This window comes from Pecten maximus, chromosome 15 (assembly GCF_902652985.1).
Source record: "Pecten maximus chromosome 15, xPecMax1.1, whole genome shotgun sequence".
In the NCBI taxonomy this organism is placed as follows: domain Eukaryota; kingdom Metazoa; phylum Mollusca; class Bivalvia; order Pectinida; family Pectinidae; genus Pecten; species Pecten maximus.
Window position 1 is genome coordinate 17,066,352 of NC_047029.1, and position 22,842 is coordinate 17,089,193.

The 22,842-nt window shown below is 33.6% G+C and overlaps 1 protein-coding gene across 2 annotated transcripts in view; it reads right to left on the reverse strand.

Annotated features, from left to right (window-relative positions):
• The window catches only part of LOC117343477, a 60,074-nt gene that overhangs the window by 12,856 nt on the left and 24,376 nt on the right, over positions 1-22,842 (reverse strand). For both annotated transcript variants that reach the window (XM_033905846.1, XM_033905845.1), the window contains exons 3-6: positions 16,772-16,861; positions 3,758-3,847; positions 3,076-3,204; positions 2,657-2,743 (exon numbers count right to left, since the gene is read on the reverse strand). In XM_033905846.1, coding sequence (XP_033761737.1) covers positions 2,657-2,743; positions 3,076-3,204; positions 3,758-3,847; positions 16,772-16,861 — 396 coding nt within the window. The remainder of the gene's footprint in view (positions 1-2,656; positions 2,744-3,075; positions 3,205-3,757; positions 3,848-16,771; positions 16,862-22,842) is intronic.

A 22,842-nucleotide genomic window follows, 5' to 3' on the forward strand; every position in this document is an offset into this window, starting at 1 on the left:
TATCTGATGTATCACGTGTTGTTGGGTACATTGAGTGATAACCTATATCTGATGTATCATGTGTTCTTGTGTACATTGAGTGATAACCAATATCTGATGTATCACGTGTTTGGTACATTGAGTGATAACCAATATCTGATGTATCACGTGTTGTTTGGTACATTGAGTGATAACCAATATCTGATGTATCACGTGTTTGGTACATTGAGTGATAACCTATATCTGATGTATCACGTATTGTTCGGTACATTGAGTGATAACCAATATCTGATGTATCACGTGTTTGGTACATTGAGTGATAACCTATATCTGATGTATCACGTGTTGTTGGGTACATTGAGTGATAACCTATATCTGATGCATCACGTGTTGTTGGGTACATTGAGTGATAACCAATATCTGATGTATCACGTGTTGTTGGGTACATTGAGTGATAACCAATATCTGATGTATCACGTGTTTGGTACATTGAGTGATAACCTATATCTGATGTATCACGTGTTTGGTACATTGAGTGATAACCAATATCTGATGTATCATGTGTTGTTGGGTACATTGAGTGATAACCAGTATCTGATGTATCATGTGTTTGGTACATTGAGTGATAACCAATATCTGATGTATCATGTGTTGTTGGGTACATTGAGTGATAACCAATATCTGATGTATCATGTGTTGTTGGGTACATTGAGTGATAACCAATATCTGATGTATAACGTGTTTTTGGGTACATTGAGTGATAACCAGTATCTGATGTATAACTTGTTGTTGGGTACATTGAGTGATAACCTATATCTGATGTATCACGTGTTGTTGGGTACATTGAGTGATAACCAATATCTGATGTATCATGTGTTGTTGGGTACATTGAGTGATAACCAATATCTGATGTATCATGTGTTGTTAGGTACATTGAGTGATAACCAATATCTGATATATCACGTGTTTGGTACATTGAGTGATAACCAATATCTGATGTATAACGTGTTGTTGGGTACATTGAGTGATAACCAGTATATGATGTATCACGTGTTGTTTGGTACATTGAGTGATAACCAATATCTGATGTATCATGTGTTGTTGGGTACATTGAGTGATAACCAATATCTGATGTATCACGTGTTGTTGGGTACATTGAGTGATAACCAATATCTGATGTATCATGTGTTGTTGGGTACATTGAGTGATAACCTATATCTGATGTATCACGTGTTTGGTACATTGAGTGATAACCAATATCTGATGTATCACGTGTTTGGTACATTGAGTGATAACCAATATCTGATGTATCATGTGTTGTTGGGTACATTGAGTGATAACCAATATCTGATGTATAACGTGCTGTTGGGTACATTGAGTGATAACCAATATCTGATGTATCACGTGTTTGGTACATTGAGTGATAACCAATATCTGATGTATCACGTGTTTGGTACATTGAGTGATAACCAATATCTGATGTATCACGTGTTGTTGGGTACATTGAGTGATAACCAATATCTGATGTATCACGTGTTTGGTACATTGAGTGATAACCAATATCTGATGTATCACGTGTTTGGTACATTGAGTGATAACCAATATCTGATGTATCATATGTTGTTGGGTACATTGAGTGATAACCAATATCTGATGTATCATGTGTTGTTGGGTACATTGAGTGATAACCAATATCTGATGTATAACGTATTGTTGGGTACATTGAGTGATAACCAATATCTGATGTATCACGTGTTGTTGGGTACATTGAGTGATAACCAATATCTGATGTATCATGTGTTGTTTGGTACATTGAGTGATAACCAATATCTGATGTATCACGTGTTTGGTACATTGAGTGATAACCAATATCTGATGTATCATGTGTTGTTGGGTACATTGAGTGATAACCAATATCTGATGTATAACGTATTGTTGGGTACATTGAGTGATAACCAATATCTGATGTATCACGTGTTTGGTACATTGAGTGATAACCAATATCTGATGTATCACGTGTTGTTGGGTACATTGAGTGATAACCAATATCTGATGTATCACGTGTTGTTGGGTACATTGAGTGATAACCTATATCTGATGTATCACGTGTTGTTGGGTACATTGAGTGATAACCTATATCTGATATATCACGTGTTTGGTACATCGAGTGCTAACCTATATCTGATGTATCACGTGTTGTTGGGTACATTGAGTGATAACCAATATCTGATGTATCACGTGTTTGGTACATTGAGTGATAACCAATATCTGATGTATCACGTGTTGTTGGGTACATTGAGTGATAACCAATATCTGATGTATCACGTGTTTGGTACATTGAGTGATAACCAATATCTGATGTATCACGTGTTTGGTACATTGAATGATAACCAATATCTGATGTATCACGTGTTTGGTACATTGACTGATAACCAATATCTGATGTATCACGTGTTGTTGGGTACATTGAGTGATAACCAATATCTGATGTATCACGTGTTTGGTACATTGAGTGATAACCAATATCTGATGTATCACGTGCTGTTGGGTACATTGAGTGATAACCAATATCTGATGTATAACGTGTGGTTGGGTACATTGAGTGATAACCAATATCTGATGTATAAGGTGCTGTTGGGTACATTGAGTGATTACCAATATATAATATATTACGTACTGTTTGAGCGTGATGATACAGTCCACTGTTAGTCGGACACAAGCTGACCATAAGGTAAGTATGACCGGGCAGGTTTTTTCGTAGTACCTACATATCAATAAAAAAAACATGATATAACAAACGGACATTCACGTTGTTACATAAGTTATATTTAGATTACCATTTCAATTAGACTAATAAAATGTTTTAAAGTGTCAATTCACTCACTACATCACGTGGGTTAGAACTATTTCCGCGTAAATATCCGCATACAATTTTCATCTAAGGCGAAAATAATGAATTTTTTTTTATCTTTTATATGAAAATCAAAATAGATTTACAGCTTTTATTAAATATTCAACTTCCTTATGAGCTCGTTTTGACAAAACAAGATTATTTCTAATGCTTTCTATTTTAACCGGATATGACGTAATACTGACTTTGCAGCTTGATCAGGGTCCTCTGCAATGCTAGTGCTCACGTCCATATATACGCCTGTAATGTACTGGACTACAGTTCGAAACTCGTCAAACACAGTAGAAAGTTTGGATGCCTCGGCTGCACTGATGCTGAAACAGATGAAGAAAGAAGGCATAAACAAAATGTCGCTAATGAATATAAACATGTATCATGTATTTTGTTTTCCTAAGGACTAAGCTTGATATATTTTGTATAAGTTATTATCAATATTATGACGTCACGATTGATTTCTGACTGGTGCGACCAATGAGAAACTCTCTAGGGTATATTACACGAGTGACTAGCAAATTAAGTGATAAAAAACTATACACAACGTATATGATGTTATTTTAAAAAAACAACCACACATGTTTAGTCATCTGTTGTGAAATCCGACAAATTTAAATAAGTATTTGTTGTATGTAAATATCCGCGGTTTTCAAGGTTGATACGGAACTAGAAACCTTGGATATTGAAACCTGTACAACGAGTTGAGCTGAAATAACCACTACATTTTGTGCCACGATACTATCTATATAGTTCGAAACTACGGATGATGGTGCCCTCGAATATACCGTGTATTACAGTATCATCTGTCACTGCTATGACGTTAACGTCATTATTATGATTATCGTTGTTTCTAACATAACTAGCTGGTCATACCTGTCCATTAATATCATCTTGCCCTTGACCTTGGTACACGTGCGATACGCACTAGGTAGGGCGAAATCCTCAACCCGTCGCCACGCATCACTAAGAAAAGGAAAATATACATCTTAAAACTTTGAATGAATGAATGAATGAATATGAAAAAGAACTGATTATGATTTATTATGTGAAATGGATGTTGTTGTCATGCATGGAAAATTAAATGAATGTAAAATAAGCCCGTGACTGTTTCTCAAACAGATATATAATGTCCTTTATACTAGTAATCTTTTTATGGGAAATGTTACTATAACTTTGGGAAATGTTACTATAACTGTGAGAAATGTTACTACCATTGTGGGAAATGTTACTTCCATTGTGGGAAATGTTACTACCATTGTAGGAAATGTTACTATCATTGTAGGAAATGTTACTATCATTGTGGGAAATGTTACTATCATTGTAGGAAATGTTACTATCATTGTAGGAAATGTTACTATCATTGTGGGAAATGTTACTATCATTGTAGGAAATGTTACTTCCATTGTAGGAAATGTTACTATCATTGTGGGAAATGTTACTATCATTGTAGGAAATGTTACTTCCATTGTAGGAAATGTTACTATAACTGTGAGAAATGTTACTACCATTGTAGGAAATGTTACTACCATTGTAGGCAATGTTACTATAACTGTGAGAAATGTTACTACCATTGTAGGAAATGTTACTACCATTGTGGGAAATGTTACTGCCATTGTAGGAAATGTTACTACCATTGTAGGAAATGTTACTACCATTGTGGGAAATGTTACTGCCATTGTGGGAAATGTTACTACCATTGTAGGAAATGTTACTACCATTGTGGGAAATGTTACTATCATTGTAGGAAATGTTACTACCATTGTAGGCAATGTTACTACCATTGTAGGAAATGTTACTATCATTGTAGGAAATGTTACTACCATTGTAGGAAATGTTACTATCATTGTGGGAAATGTTACTACCATTGTAGGAAATGTTACTATCATTGTAGGAAATGTTACTACCATTGTAGGAAATGTTACTACCATTGTAGGAAATGTTACTATCATTGTAGGAAATGTTACTATCATTGTAGGAAATGTTACTATAACTGTGAGAAATGTTACTACCATTGTAGGAAATGTTACTACCATTGTGGGAAATGTTACTATCATTGTCGGAAATGTAACTACCATTGTAGGAAATGTTACTATCATTGTGGGAAATGTTACTTCCATTGTGGGAAATGTTACTATCATTGTGGGAAATGTTACTATCATTGTAGGAAATGTTACTACCATTGTGGGAAATGTTACTATCATTGTGGGAAATGTAACTACCATTGTAGGAAATGTTACTATCATTGTGGGAAATGCTACTATCATTGTAGGAAATGTTACTATCATTGTGAGAAATGTTACTATCATTGTGGGAAATGTTACTATCATTGTAGGAAATGTTACTATCATTGTAGGAAATGTTACTATCATTGTGGGAAATGTTTGTATCATTGTGGGAAATGTTACTACCATTGTAGGAAATGTTTCTATCATTGTAGGAAATGTTTCTATCATTGTGGGAAATGTTACTATCATTGTAGGAAATGTTACTTCCATTGTAGGAAATGTTACTATCATTGTAGGAAATGTTACTATCATTGTGAGAAATGCTACTATCATTGTAGGAAATGTTACTATCATTGTGAGAAATGTTACTATCATTGTGGGAAATGTTACTATCATTGTGAGAAATGTTACTATCATTGTAGGAAATGTTACTACCATTGTAGGAAATGTTACTACCATTGTAGGAAATGTTACTTCCATTGTGGGAATGTTACTACCATAGTAGGAAATGTTACTACCATTGTAGGAAATTTTACTACCATTGTAGGAAATGTTACTACCATTGTAGGAAATGTTACTACCATTGTAGGAAATATTACTTCCATTGTAGGAAATGTTACTATCATTGTAGGAAATGTTACTACCATTGTGGGAAATGTAACTACAATTGTAGGAAATGTTACTACCATTGTAGGAAATGTTACTATCATTGTGGGAAATGTTACTATCATTTTAGGAAATGTTACTATCATTGTAGGAAATGTTACTACCATTGTGGGAAATGTTACTACCATTGTAGGAAATGTTACTACCATTGTAGGAAATGTTACTATCATTGTGGGAAATGTTACTATCATTTTAGGAAATGTTACTATCATTGTAGGAAATGTTACTACCATTGTGGGAAATGTTACTACCATTGTAGGAAATGTTACTACCATTGTAGGAAATGTTACTTCCATTTTGGGAAATGTTACTACCATTTTGGGAAATGTTACTACCATTGTAGGAAATGTTACTACCATTGTAGGAAATGTTTCTATCATTGTGGGAAATGTTACTACCATTGTAGGAAATGTTACTACCATTGTAGGAAATGTTACTACCATTGTAGGAAATGTTACTACCATTGTGGGAAATGTTACTATCATTTTAGGAAATGTTTCTATCATTGTAGGAAATGTTACTACCATTGTAGGAAATGTTACTATCATTGTAGGAAATGTTACTATCATTGTAGGAAATGTTACTATCATTGTAGGAAATGTTACTACCATTGTAGGAAATGTTACTACCATTGTAGGAAATGTTACTACCATTGTGGAAAATGTTACTACCATTGTGGGAAATGTTACTACCATTGTCGGAAATGTTACTACCATTGTAGGAAATGTTACTACCATTGTAGGAAATGTTACTACCATTGTGGAAAATCTTACTACCATTGTGGGAAATATTACTACCAATGCATTTTTATGTGTGTATATTATCGCTTTTTTTGAGAAAAGAATGGTAACTAGATAACATCAATATCAAATTTATTTGTCACCTATTAATTTGTTATCTATGTATTTGTCACATATTTTTTTTTTTTTTTTTTTGCACTCAGAGTACTTGAGAAATGGTTTTCAGTCTGCAAATTTTTGAAATCTTTGACCACATTATTGTTTCAAGTAAGCAAATGTGCATACATACACACACGTATTCATACATACATACATACATACATACATACATACATACATACATACATATATGCATACATACATACATTCACACAAACATACATACATTCACACATACATACATACATACATACATACATACATACATACATGTACATACATACATACATACATACATACATACATGCATACATACATACATACATACATACATACATACATACATACATACATACATACATATATGCATACATACATACATTCACACAAACATACATACATTCACACATACATACATACATACATACATACATACATACATACATGTAAATACATACATACATACATACATACATACATACATACATACATACATACATACATACATACATACATACATACATACATAAGGATAATTTGCTCTCTGGTTTTTCATCCTCAATAATCATCACAGTGCATAAGTTATTGTTTTATTTAATAATGAAAGCAATCACTTAAAGATTACATTTTCTTTTCATGTATGAAAGATTGTCTTATGCATGCCTGTTATATAATAATATAAAGTCCATTGTATAAAACATAACAGGCAATGCAATGCAACAAAAGAAATATAGAAATATTTTATATTATATTTTCATACATTAGAGTTACAATATTAACAGGAATTATTTTCTTCTGTTTCGATTTGCAATAACACCAAAGCTCATTTTTTAGCTGTCTTCTGAATTTTAATTTTGCTATGTCTAAGTTTGGATGATTGTTGTTATATTTAATGTCATTTCTACATTTCCATAATGTCCATTTCATGACACAAATGATAGTATTTGTCAAAATAGTGAAATTGTCAGCACCTGGGTAACCAAGAGTTATATTCTCTTCTTTATCAAGAATGGTAGTATTATATCCAGGTACAATGTCTTTCATTAAAGTATCTACATAATTCAAAATAATTTTAGTATATTCACATCTAAAGAATAAATGTTGTAAATCTTCATTTTCGGTCTTACAAAAATGACATTTTCCGTCAGAGTTTCCAAATTTTTGTATCATCATTTCAGTATATATACATTGATGCAAACATTTCCACTGAAATTCTTTAATTTTTAGACATGTTAATATATTGAAACAGTTTTGCCATATATCTTTCCATAGAAATTGCTTTCGGTAAATATTTTCCCATTTAGTCTGAACCTTGGGTTCATTATTACCATTTAGTTTCGTACATACTTTCTTCAGTTTTAGTTTATTAGGAATAATTTGAGTGTTTTGTTGATCTAAGATATTCAATGTACTGTCGACTGTTAATCCACACGCATCATGAACAATAGTATCTTCCTCTCTTAATATTCTTTTGTAACTATCCGGTATCGCAAATTTGAGTTTTGCCAACTCGGATATACAATTTCTTTTATCCCTTAATCTTTCATAAATATGTTCATCATTTTTAAACCTTTTATGTGTTGAATCCCATAAATCTCCTATGGTGTGGATTCCACTTTTTGAAAATGAACTATAAAATAATGATTTTCTGTTAAAAACAATCAGATGATTGCCAAATAATTCTTGTTTTAAAAGTTCTCCTGTACTATTAGGTTTATTTACTCTTAGAAACATTGACCATGCTGATAATAGGTTTTTATAATACGGAGACATGTGATTAAGATTTAAAGAGCTAATATCAGAACATTTACATAGCATGAAATTTATATCATACTTCGCATCTAATGAATGGAGCCAATACTGCCCAATGGCATTCCACGCACTTGTGTTAGTTTGCAATATTTTATACATAAGTTTTATCTGCTTACTCAGTGTAAACATATTTACATCCATAATATCCATTCCACCCCTTGAATTCTGGGAGCGGACTACATTACGGGAAACCATTTCCACCTTCCCATCCCAAACAAATTTCCATATGATTGTATTTATTTCCTTCAAGAATTTTTCAGGTATGCCACGGGCGTCTATTTCAAAGCCTATTTTAGATATGATAAGTGATTTAATAATGATATTTTTACCAAACAAAGATAGGTTTCTTGTTTTCCAAATTTGCACACAACTGTTAATCTTTTTTATTTTTTCCTTCCATATTGCGTCGTCGTCTATTGCATGTCCATGGTTAACGCCAAGTGTTTTGATATAAGATATTGTCCAGTTTATTGCTGTGTAACGTGGGATATTGTTTTTCCATCGTCCCAGATAAATTCCGGTGGTTTTTTGTAGGTTTACTTTAGAACCAGATGCCTTTTCATACTCCCCTAAAAGTTTGAATGACTCTGTTATTGAACTTTCATCGTTGACAAACAGTTGGGTGTCGTCCGCAAACATATTAATCTTTGTTTCGATTTGACCTGGCAGTGTTATTCCTTTTATGTTATTGTTTTTTCTAATCGAACATGCTAAAGGCTCTGCTTGCATAATATATAAAATCGGCGCGATTGGGCAGCCCTGTCTAGCAGATCTAGAAATGCTGAAGTACTCAGAAATGAAACCATTGGTTTTAATACAAGTTTTTGCATCTTTTAACAGCATTTGTACCCATCCCCTCATTTTCGTTCCAAAATTAAACCTCTCAAGACATTTATCAAGCCATCCCCATTCAACTCTATCAAACGCCTTTTGCTGATCTAAGAAGATAACAGCGCCCTCTTTATTTTCTAAATTACTATAGTCAAAAACATCTTGTATTAATCTGTTAGCATCAGCAATATTTCTCCCCGGGACGAACCCTTTCTGATCCGGATGAATAATATCAGGAAGCACTTTTTTAATTCGATTAGCCAAAGTTTTTGCAATTATCTTATAGTCTACATTTAACATTGTTAGCGGCCTCCAATTCTTTATATCCTCTCTCTCACCTTTTTTGTACAATAGTGTTAGTATTCCTTTAGATTGTGATTCAGATAGTTTATTAGTTCTACATATTTCGTTAACAAGTTCAATGAAATCATTCTTGATAACATACCAATAAATTTGATAAAACTCTGCAATAATACCATCTTCTCCTGGTGATTTATTCTTCTTCATTTCACTGATACTTTTTAATAATTCGTTTTCTTCTAATTCATTCTCCATATACAAGTTCTGTTCATCAGTAATTTTTTTCTGCACAGTTTCTAGCAACTTATCTGCGGCTTCTCTATCCCACCCCTCAGAAGTAAAGAGTTGTTTGTAAAATCGTATTTGTTCTTTTTGTATAGACTGTAAGTCCTCTTTATAAATCCCTTCAGCTGTTTTAATTTTATGCCATAATTTCTCTTTTGCGCGTTGCTTTTCTAGGTTGAAGAAGTATTTGGTTGATCTTTCATTTTCTTCATATTCTTGCACTCTTGCTCTAACTCTCAATCCAGTTGCTTTCTGACTATAATGTTCTCTTAAGGTATTAGATAACTTATTGATTTTATCATTACACACGGTGTCTTCCTTTGTTAGTTTTCTTAGTTCGTTTTCCAATTCATCAATGATTCTATCCGGTGTTTTTTTAATCTTCGAAATAGATATTGTGATTTCTCTTATTTTAATTTTAGCAATATCCCACCAATCTTTTAAATTGTTAAATTTACGTTTTTCTGTAGTCCAGTGCCTCCAAAAGGCTTGAAAGGTATTTTTAAAATAATCATTTTGTATGGTATTTACATTCATTTTCCACGTGCCCGGACCAGTTGTTGTTTTATTTAACTTTATTCTAATTGTGATCATATCATGGTCACTATGAACACAAGGCTTAATATCTGTGCTGATTGTATCACTTTCAATATCTGATGTTATGAGGAACATGTCAATTCTTGATTTCGAAATGCCTCTTCTGAAAGTGTAATCAGATTTTAACGGATTGCGTAGTCTCCAAATATCTATCAGTTGGAAAGATTCAATGAAAACGTTTAGATTTGCGGCAGTTGAGTCATCCGTGTTTTTATGTGGGTATCTATCCATCTGATTATTTAATGTACAATTAAAATCTCCTGCATATACGTAACTACTGTTGCATGAATGTTTATTTATAATTTTTCTTGTAAATTGATTACGTTCCGTGCAATTGTTTGGTGCATACAGGTTAACTAAATTAAAAAGGTCGTTATCATCGCTTTTTATATTACATGTTAATAACCGTCCTTCTTTATCTCTATTGAGCTCTGTTAGTAATATTTTTGTCCTACTATTAGTAAGGATAGCTACTCCTCTTGAGGCTGACGTACCATTATTCCATAGGCTCTTGCCACCACCTAAAATCGACCATTCTTTTGACCAAAGTTTGGTATCATTATCACTACAGTGAGTTTCTTGCAATGCAATTATATCGATTTTTTTCTTGATTAACCAGTAGAAAAAAGCATTTCGTTTTTCAACATTTCGTAAACCATTTATATTAATTGAAGCTATAGTTACTGACATAGGATTTCTATAAAAGGTACAAAAAAGTTAGTTGAATAATTTTGTTTAAACAACTGAAGACAATTTACACCCAAAAATATTTTAAAAGTTTTTAAACATTTTCTGGTGTACCCGGTGTTCCATACTTTTGTATCTTTCTTTGCTGACGTTCTGCTGATGGAGGTGTAGCTGCACTAATGTTGCGCTTTCTATTAACTGGAGTTCCAGTAATGGGACCTGAGTTATCTACCGGTTTGTTCATGAAAGTTGATATTTTATTGCGCATTTTAACAACACCTTGTTCACTTATATGAATTCCTGCAGCATCAAAGGGGTCGTAAAGGGTGTCGATTACTTTCCCTGCATTGGTGAAGAGGCGCTGTGTATCTACGTATTCCAGCAGAGGTTTCTTTTTACACATTTTTTCTGCAAAACTATTGACGTTCTCTGCGACATCATTGAGAAAGGATACTTTCTCACTATTACCTTTCCTTGGTATAATTCCACAAATTCCAATAGGAACGTCTGGAAATTGGTATTCAATTTTATTTATAGCCGCTGTAAGATCAACTACAATTTGGTCTGTGTCATCTTGATTTCTTGTAACGTCATTGGTACCAAGACAAACGGTGACGTTTTTAATGTAAGCATCCTCCCCTACATATGACAATGATGTTTCCATTGATTGGTCGATATTCGCTAGAGAAGCACCTGAGACCGAAGCGTTTACAACATTCTTTGCCTTGAATTTGATTCGCTTCGCGTTAGACGCACCAAGTATTAGCGATATTGGCTTATGTTGCATTTTTTGTCTATTGTCCGTGATAGTTTCGTGTGTTTCATTGTCCGACTCGTGAGAACCGTCTTTATTGCCTTCTCTTATATCTTCAGCGTATTCGCCGTATTGGTCCAAATCTCGTTCTTTACATTCCGATTGAATGTGACCGGGCATGTTGCAATAGTGACATAAACGGTCTTCATTTTGTGGACAATTCCGAGCGATGTGATCAGTACTCTGACATACATAGCATCTCTTGGGTTCACGCTCAGGTTTGTTTGGACACTTGAAAGATGGGTGGTCTTTCAAATTGCAATGGTAACATGGCGTTCTATTATTGTTCGCAAAAATACGAATGTCAAAGCGCCCGATTGATGCCCGTAACGGAAGCGTAGGAACGCAACCAACGATATTTAAGTATCTAGTTCCGTTTTCAATAGTTGTACCGCGAATAGTACCTCTCCGAACACTTCCAGACACAACTTGACCATATTTAGACATGTATGAAGCTATGACTTCGTTGCCAAGTTCATATGGCGCATCTTTAATTGTTACGTTTGTCACAGTTTTCTCAACTTCAAAAAGTTTCACTGATTGGTTTTTTATTTCAGCTCCATTGAGTAATAATGCACGTTTAGTGTCCTCGTTTTGACAAGTTATCACACACCTGTCCTCAGTTATCTGTACCGCTTTTATATGATCAGTAATTTTCAGTTTTTCTATACCATTTAATACATCTTCATGTGATACTCCCCTTAGGAACTTGTGATAAAAATGTACCGATAGTTCTCTCTGTAGCGTCATTGCGGTATAAATGATATAATAAATATATCTGTATATGAAGCTAGAACGCTCAGGAATGTGGTCAGTACACTATGTATCGATCACGTTACGGTTGATTGCACACGTCTCAACCTTACATGGCTGGCTATACAGTGACTATGGATAATGAGGTGATACAATGAGATCTTCTCGCTGACTGTTTATGTACAAGTTAACGATATTTAGCAATGGAATTTAGATTCAGAAACACATTAATATGAACCTCACCAAAACCTGAGTCCCCATCTGTTCTCTTAATGATCGTAATAGGACCAAAACACTGGAGCTCATGTCACACCTTGCCAACATTTCCAAGGGCAGATCACTCTCCATATTTGTCACATATTAATTTGTCACCTATTAATATGATATATCTGATATTATAATGTTATCTTAATTGTAGATTAAGGAAACTACTACCACACTTTCAGATCAAGCTTTTGGTTACCAACGATTCTAATCTTTCAGTACCAGTGGAATGTTCAATGTTATTTGGTTAGAAGTATGGCCATACTGATTTATACTTTCTATATGAACTCATAACATCTATGGAATTATTTACTGAGCGACAATCTCTTATACAACACTCTATTATCAAGAGGTTGTCAAGTCTTGATTTAAAAAAGGACGTGTAAGAGATTAAAAATGCTACCGTTATTGAATACGTACTTATTTATAGCTTTGCTACTTTTTATGTGTTATTCAATTTAAAATCCCATTTCATATATAAATATACATTATCATAACAAAGATATGACTCGCTATGACACAGCAGGATATTACATTTAATTAAATCTTTTAGTGTATTCTCGTAAAATTAATAGCCTGAGATCATTCTTTAGACGTGATGAGACCTGTATCATATACAATAAGGCTGGTTTGTACAAAATTGAATAAAAATTCAGTTTGTTCTCTTACTTATAAAACACTGAAGATTATCGTAGGAAATGGATTGATGATAGCGGTAAATCTTTTAAACCCCTCACTACTCCAGCACGCAAAACACCACACAAAAGAAAAACGATAGTGCTGTTTTTCAAAACTTCGATAATAAGGTATTTCATTATGATGGTAAATGAGGAGTGAAATTGAAATATGACAACACTTAATCATGAGAATATATATATTCGGAATAAAACTGTTTTTATAAAATTTTAGTTATCAAATTAAGCTATCAATGCTTTGAAAACCAGGTCACTTTTGAGTGTAAGTAATCAATACAGTTCTGTCAGATCCAATACCTGTGTATGTAGGTCAAATACCCTGATACACGTTAGTATAACATACATTGAAGTACTCTGTAGGTATATCAGATAAATTAACGTAAACGTGTACTTATCGTCAAAGTATGGACGGCTTGAGAATGATTCTTTGGACTGGAGTGGTACGTATGACCTCAGTATCTACGATAATTATCATACTACAGATGCTTAATTAGGAAAGGTACAAATGTCGATATCCAAAGGATGAAATAGACATACGCTGTTGTTCCATAATCACCATTCAGCTGTTAATGTATCTATTACTTAATTCCTATCTTAAAGGCGATATTCACTTTTTTATCTGTCTTAAAATCTTTGGTTCCGTGTATTTCTTTCATGTTTTCAAACAGACTTCACTGCAGAATAATTAGGATGATTAATTATTTAAAAACTATTCCAACTCAATGCAGAATCTGGAATATACACACTCAATGTGGGGTACCTGCAAAGTCTAACCTTCTCACATGACACAGTATAAACCCATAGTGATTTACAGATACAATTACAAAACTTGTCAGCTCTATATATTTTTTTTTCTTTCTTTCGTGTAATCTCGTTTTTACCCCCTAGCCGCTTGATATATCAAATAGTGACTGTTAAACACGAATCGTAAATCGAGCGGGAAAAATGAGAGGGCAATAATCACACTAATACAGATTGATATATCAAAAGACAAAATACTGACAGTATCAGAATAAATAGTATTATAAACATGTATGTGACTGAGAACTGGAAATGCAATCCTGGAATGGGATAGTGGCCGCTTCACCTTTCCTTAAACAAATAATTCCTGTCATAATCAGTATTTTGTTTTATTTACATTGAAGGAAAACAATGCTCATCTCTGTATTTACAATCATCCAAAACACTTAATTAATGCTGCAGTTTCCTTGAACCAACTGTCTAGTGATACGTATCTGGTATTTTGTGTATTTGAAAATGAAACCTTTCTATAGGTTGGAAAAAACAATATCTATATGAGATTTTCATTATCTACATTTTGATTGATTTGTGTTTGTATTGTTTAACGTCCTATCAACAGCTGTTGTCATCTAAAGACGGCCTCTGCTGTGTGCGAGATGCATGCGTGTAGTATACATGTATGTGTGTGTTTTGGGAGGCTGTGGTATATTTGTGTTTCTCGCCTTGTGTAATGCGGAACTGATGCCGACTTTGAGTTCTACATGACAGAAGCACACTGCCAAGGACATCGAGCAGGACACCTGGGCGCTAAACAGGAGTAGAAAATGCCATTTTTACAGATTCTGATATGTCTCGGCCAGGAGACAGAATCCAAGGTATCAAATGGGCGTATGCTCAACTGAAGGTCAAAAGTGAGGGTTGTCAAGGGAGACATTAGGAATAATTAAGTTTCTAGAAAGAAAAGAAAATAGATATAAGATCCCAAATTTACTCGCCTTTTACGATTGTGCAATGAAGGCAGCAGGTAAAATTCGTACGCCCTACCTGCATATTAGGTATATATTTTAAATGTATTTTTATTGTTATGTATATTTATTTCATCTTTATATTGTTTTGATGTAGTTTTGATTTAACTAATATTATTACTTTCAATAATAATATGAACCGTATGGTAACAAGTGTGACAAGTGTGTTCCACACAGCGAGAATAATATCTGGTATATCCATACAATACAGAATTTACTCTTACTGGAAGATATCAAATTAAATAATTCAGAAAATAATGAATTTATTGAATGATTTTTTTTTTAATTTGAGAGTCCTTTGGTACCCCGTGACACAGCGGAATAATTTAATTTAGTATGCACATGAACGCTTCTGACTGAGGCGATAACACGAATCCTTTTATACAATGAATGAAGGTACAATATATATGTATTCGTTCATAGCTTTTTATGATTTTGAGAAATTAACCTTTCACTCTGATACAAAACTCATGCATAGCTACTTCAAAACATGAAATCGTGTTGGTGAAAAGCACTTGTCAACTGAAATAAATCTTTTCATAAAAGTGTCTATGATCGACAGTGTAAAGTTGACAATAGAAATGTCGTCAGCTTCGCGAGTCATGGTCGTGCATGTTTTTTGTTTGTTAAACATGAAACATCATTTAATAATTTAAGTTACCTGGCTTAAAGTAAAAATTATAAAATCTTTATACAGGTATAAATCTTCAGTTTTATAATTATTTTTGTGCTCTCTTAAGACAGGGTTATACTTCTGTGTTATGGTTAAGTTAACATTTGTTCTAATGCCGGTACCAACTGTGTTTATATATCGGTCGATTGTCGTATAACGTCGACTAGACACCCACTCAAGTACCCCACAGTGAGTAAGCTCTTGTAGAAAACAATTATAATATTACAAAACAGGATTTTTACATTTTACTATTTCCATATTTCTAATGTGCTGATCAAAAGCCATAGATCATATGTGGGCCTTCGTACTAGATGAATTGTAATTTGAGATGGCGTAATAGTGTCGAGTTCAAAGGATCAAAAACAGTAAAACGAACAATAAATTGTTTTTATTTTTTATGTTCAACTTCTATAAACCTCATAACATTATTTTGTTGCAAAGGATACTGCATAACTTGATACATAACGTGAAGATTTTGTGTGTAAAACTTGATGGTAGTGACGAAATCACGAGCTATGTAACAAGAACAGGGGGTAAATGTAGCCAGGGAGATATCTAATCTTGATTTCAATTATTATTTGACATCTTAGTGTGGCTTCTTGTCGATGTTCGACACTTACCTGGGTATAGAAAACTCCTCAAGTGATTTCCAGATCTTTTTTATGTCAAGGGCCAATATGACGGTGGGGTCATCCTTCTCCTCCGCATATCTGTAAATCATGTAAAGTGAAGTTAGACCAGGGTTAACATTGTATTAAAGTAAACATTATATGTTAGACCAGGGTTAACATTGTATTAAAGTAAACATTATATGTTATACCGGGGTTAACATTGTATTAAAGTAAACATTATATGTTAGGCCAGGGTTAACATTGTATTAAAGTAAACATTATATGTTAGACCAGGGTTAACATTGTTTTAAAGTAAACATTATATGTTAGCAACACAAGATTTTTAGAAATGCAGGTTGATTGTCGGGATTATGATATCTTTTGAAAATATTCTATTTCATTATGAGATATGAAATCAGACGTGCTTGATGCCAATCTAATTAAAATCTAGATGGTCATTCTCACTACGTTACATGAACATCTAATAACATCCCAAATGGGGTCACGTTCTGGTGACCTTTTGAGATATGTGTATGTCACTTTCAGGATGAATTGTCTATTTGACGATGAAGTTGACTCGAAACAAATTGACAGATAATGCAAGAGATGCTCTCTAGTCATGCTAGTACATATAAAATTCATTTCCAAGATTCTGGAAGTAGTCATTTGATGAGCTAATCTAAAAGATTTGTTAGATGTCCATGTAACGTAGTGAGAATGACCATCTAGATTTTAATTAGATTGGCCTGATGCTTGTTGATATTCGTATTTTTTTCGATTTTGAGTTAGAATTATGGTTTCATCAATATGTCAGAAATGTTCATTAATTCAATACGGTCTATAGATAATTATAACAATCAAAACATTTATATGTCTATATTTGTGGGAGTACATGAAGTCCATATAAAACACATGACAGCAGCAAGAAGGATTAAATAACATTTCTTGAGATATCAATAAATACAGTAGAAATCCGTACTAAACCATACCGCTGTGTCGTTCATCAACAATAATAGGGGCCAATGTGTGGGAAATCAAAAGGAAAGTTCATAAAATGAGCTTTAACATTACAATAGATGATGAAAAAAGCGCTAACCCTAAAGCTTGATATTTTCAGTAAATTGTGGATATCAGATGCATATAATACATCAATGCGTGTACATATGAATCTAGTCGTAACATTTGGGGTAAAACGGCAAAATTCGGGGATATAAAAGGCACCAACATAGTCACATGGCAGTCTTAGAGGATAAAACCTTTTTTAAAAAAAATCAAAACCTCAATAAGTAAAAACAAGCAACATTGAGATAAAAAATAAGGAATATCACAAAACACAAGAACTTGTTTAAGGTTCGAAACTTAGGAAATAACTCTTTTATTTCAAATTAATTATGAATATTACAAATTATCTCCAAAATTTAATCATTAGATATCAATCACATAATGAATGTTTTAGGTGATTGTATATTCTGTTTTTCTATATACCTTTTGACGCCAGAAAAGAGGTTAGCAAAACTATTTAACACTAAATCATATACAAATAAATGTAAAAGGTGTCCTCCAACATGCTGGGTTTGTCTTCTGTTGTATCAGATAATTGATACTCAGTTTTTTTCTGTACAACCGATTACTGTTCAATCATATATCAACCCTACATTGTCATCTACAATGTGACCTTGTATGGCCCTATTACGCTGATAGACCTTTAGGGCATTTAACGTGTGAAAGGGACATACTAGTGTTTATTTCATTGGTTTGTTCCCATAAACTTGGTTATACCCCATTAAATGTCTAAGGGATCTCAAATGGTCAATTTTGTATATCGTGTTTTAACTATCAGCACCAATTAAAGTCTCGTTTAAATATTTAAACATTTGTTGAAATATTCTGAATTCCTATGGTAATTGGATCAATGTCGATAAGAATATTTAAGTCTACATTGGTTTTGTGGTATAAATCGGATGTTAAGCTATTTGAGAACTATTGACCGATTACTGTATTATTTTAGTGGTGTTGTGATTATTTCGCTATTGTATATTCCTGAAAATAATTGTAAAATATTTGTATAAAATATTACCGACGAGGCGGCTCATAGGAAATCATCGATGTTCCACTCGCTCCCATTGTGTCATGGTTAAAGCTATATGTTTGATAATGGGCTTTGCCAGAATTAAAAGATTTGCGATAAGATATGGTCATTTCTATTCTTTAAATCGTGTCACGAAGCGGTCACTTCGGGCTGTGTACATTTAATATTCATAATTGTTTACATTCTTAATATATACATATATATATATATATTTATAAGTGTTAAGCAATAATATTTGAGTAAAAATTGTATCTGTTATATCGATACATATTCTATAGTCGATAAGGAAGTTGTTTTTTAACATCCGAGAATATATTTCCATGGAGATTCCCTGCAGCTCCCGATACCTTCCTATCTCTATTTCATATGTCGTCCTTGTGTATTGGAGTCCCGGCATCATTTGTTCTGACACAACACAATAAAAGAGCTTCAGATTTTAACCTTTTATATGTCATTTATACCTTACTGGCGATGTCCTTAGATATACTCTGTTGAGTAAAGCATTGTTAGCTTACATATCCAGAGGTTCAAAATCATAACGGAATTGTATGAAACTAAACTGTTTTCTTATTTAATCATTTAGTTATCTAAATGATCATCTCCTCTCAAATGTCATTACCCCTATGAAGTGAAGTAAACAATATGTACATATGTAGGTTAAAACAGATATACACAAATTTGGTTTGCCTTTCGTTAAGGTAACATTGCTGAGAGGGAAGGGTTCTCCGGAATAAATACGATATATATTCGTCATAGTCATGATTTAGTAATCAAACAATTTCTTAACAATACTGAATTGTAGTGACGTCATTGATACTGTAATAGTTACTTAGCTGTATCAATATTTATCGAATTGAATTCATGAAAAGAATATTTCACAAAGGCCGAAATCAAGTAATTGTCGTCTAATATAATGTAAATATATATGTAGCAGTGCTTTAAAATTTATCACAGTTATTATGATATACTTTTAAATGATTACAGCAATTAGATATCCAGATAGCGACATACATTAACATATGACACTGTTTCACCACTGAGAATAGTATGTTTTACACGTTAAGCATTCCTGAAACAGGATTCGGTGATATATGTACAGTATATAGATGATACATCTATTTATTCTAATTATTAAACACTTGATGAATAATCTTAATTCATTAAATTAATTCATATGAAGACCTCTATATTTCAGCATAAAGGAGTCATATAATGCCCAAGTAGCTGTATGATGTCCCTAACATCACTTTCGAGTCCTCGAATGACAAACAGCTGTACGATGTCACTTATATTACTGAAGGTTCTTAGAATCGACAAATAGCTGTATGATGTCCCTAACATCACAATCGAGTCCTCGAATGAAAAACAGCTGTATGATGTCCTAGTCCTAGAATGACCAAACAGCTGTTTGATATCTCTAACATGACTATCGAGTTCTAGAATGACAAAAAACTGTATGATGTCCCTAAAGCCACTGAAGAGTCCGAGAATGACTAAACAGCTGAATGATGTCGCTAAAACCACCGAAGAACAATAGAATGACCAAACAGATATATGATGTCCCTAACATTACTGAAGAGTCATAGAATGAGGAAATAGCTGTATGATGTCTCTAAAAACACTATGGAGTCTTCGAATGACCAGAGCTGTGAGGTGTCCCTAACATCACTATCGACCCCTAGAATAATTAAACAGCTGTATGATGTTCCTAACATCACTATCGACCCCTAGAATAATTAAACAGCTGTATGATGTTCCTAATATCACTATCGACCCCTAGAATAATTAAACAGCTGTATAATGTTCCTAACATCACTATCGACCCCTAGAATATTTAAACAGCTGTATGATGTTCCTAATATCACTATCGACCCCTAGAATAATTAAACAGCTGTATGATGTTCCTAACATCACTATCGACCCCTAGAATAATTAAACAGCTGTATGATGTTCCTAACATCACTATCGACCCCTAGAATAATTAAACAGCTGTATGGTGTCCCTAACATCACTATCGACCCCTAGAATAATTAAACAGCTGTATGATGTTCCTAATATCACTATCGACCCCTAGAATAATTAAACAGCTGTATAATGTTCCTAACATCACTATCGACCCCTAGAATAATTAAACAGCTGTATGGTGTCCCTAACATCACTATCGACCCCTAGAATAATTAAACAGCTGTATGATGTTCCTAATATCACTATCGACCCCTAGAATATTTAAACAGCTGTATGATGTTCCTAATATCACTATCGACCCCTAGAATAATTAAACAGCTGTATGATGTTCCTAATATCACTATCGACCCCTAGAATATTTAAACAGCTGTATGATGTTCCTAACATCACTATCGACCCCTAGAATATTTAAACAGCTGTATGATGTTCCTAATATCACTATCGACCCCTAGAATATTTAAACAGCTGTATGATGTTCCTAATATCACTATCGACCCCTAGAATAATTAAACAGCTGTATGATGTCCCTAACATCACTATCGACCCCTAGAATAATTAAACAGCTGTATGGTGTCCCTAACATCACTATCGACCCCTAGAATAATTAAACAGCTGTATGATGTTCCTAACATCACTATCGACCCCTAGAATAATTAAACAGCTGTATGATGTTCCTAACATCACTATCGACCCCTAGAATAATTAAACAGCTGTATGATGTTCCTAACATCACTATCGACCCCTAGAATAATTAAACAGCTGTATGATGTTCCTAACATCACTATCGACCCCTAGAATAATTAAACAGCTGTATGATGTTCCTAACATCACTATCGACCCCTAGAATAATTAAACAGCTGTATGATGTTCCTAACATCACGATCGACCCCTAGAATAATTAAACAGCTGTATGATGTTCCTAACATCACTATCGACCCCTAGAATAATTAAACAGCTGTATGATGTTCCTAACATCACTATCGACCCCTAGAATAATTAAACAGCTGTATGATGTTCCTAACATCACTATCGACCCCTAGAATAATTAAACAGCTGTATGATGTTCCTAACATCACTATCGACCCCTAGAATAATTAAACAGCTGTATGATGTTCCTAACATCACTATCGACCCCTAGAATAATTAAACAGCTGTATGATGTTCCTAACATCACTATCGACCCCTAGAATAATTAAACAGCTGTATGATGTTCCTAACATCACTATCGACCCCTAGAATAATTAAACAGCTGTATGATGTTCCTAACATCACTATCGACCCCTAGAATAATTAAACAGCTGTATGATGTTCCTAACATCACTATCGACCCCTAGAATAATTAAACAGCTGTATGATGTTCCTAACATCACTATCGACCCCTAGAATAATTAAACAGCTGTATGATGTTCCTAACATCACTATCGACCCCTAGAATAATTAAACAGCTGTATGATGTTCCTAACATCACTATCGACCCCTAGAATAATTAAACAGCTGTATGATGTTCCTAACATCACTATCGACCCCTAGAATAATTAAACAGCTGTATGATGTTCCTAACATCACTATCGACCCCTAGAATAATTAAACAGCTGTATGATGTTCCTAACATCACTATCGACCCCTAGAATAATTAAACAGCTGTATGATGTTCCTAACATCACTATCGACCCCTAGAATAATTAAACAGCTGTATGATGTTCCGAACATCACTATCGACCCCTAGAATAATTAAACAGCTGTATGATGTTCCTAACATCACTATCGACCCCTAGAATAATTAAACAGCTGTATGATGTTCCTAACATCACTATCGACCCCTAGAATAATTAAACAGCTGTATGATGTTCCTAACATCACTATCGACCCCTAGAATAATTAAACAGCTGTATGATGTTCCTAACATCACTATTGACCCCTAGAATAATTAAACAGCTGTATGATGTTCCTAACATCACTATCGACCCCTAGAATATTTAAACAGCTGTATGATGCAGTTTTATATGCATTATTCCGTAGATATGTT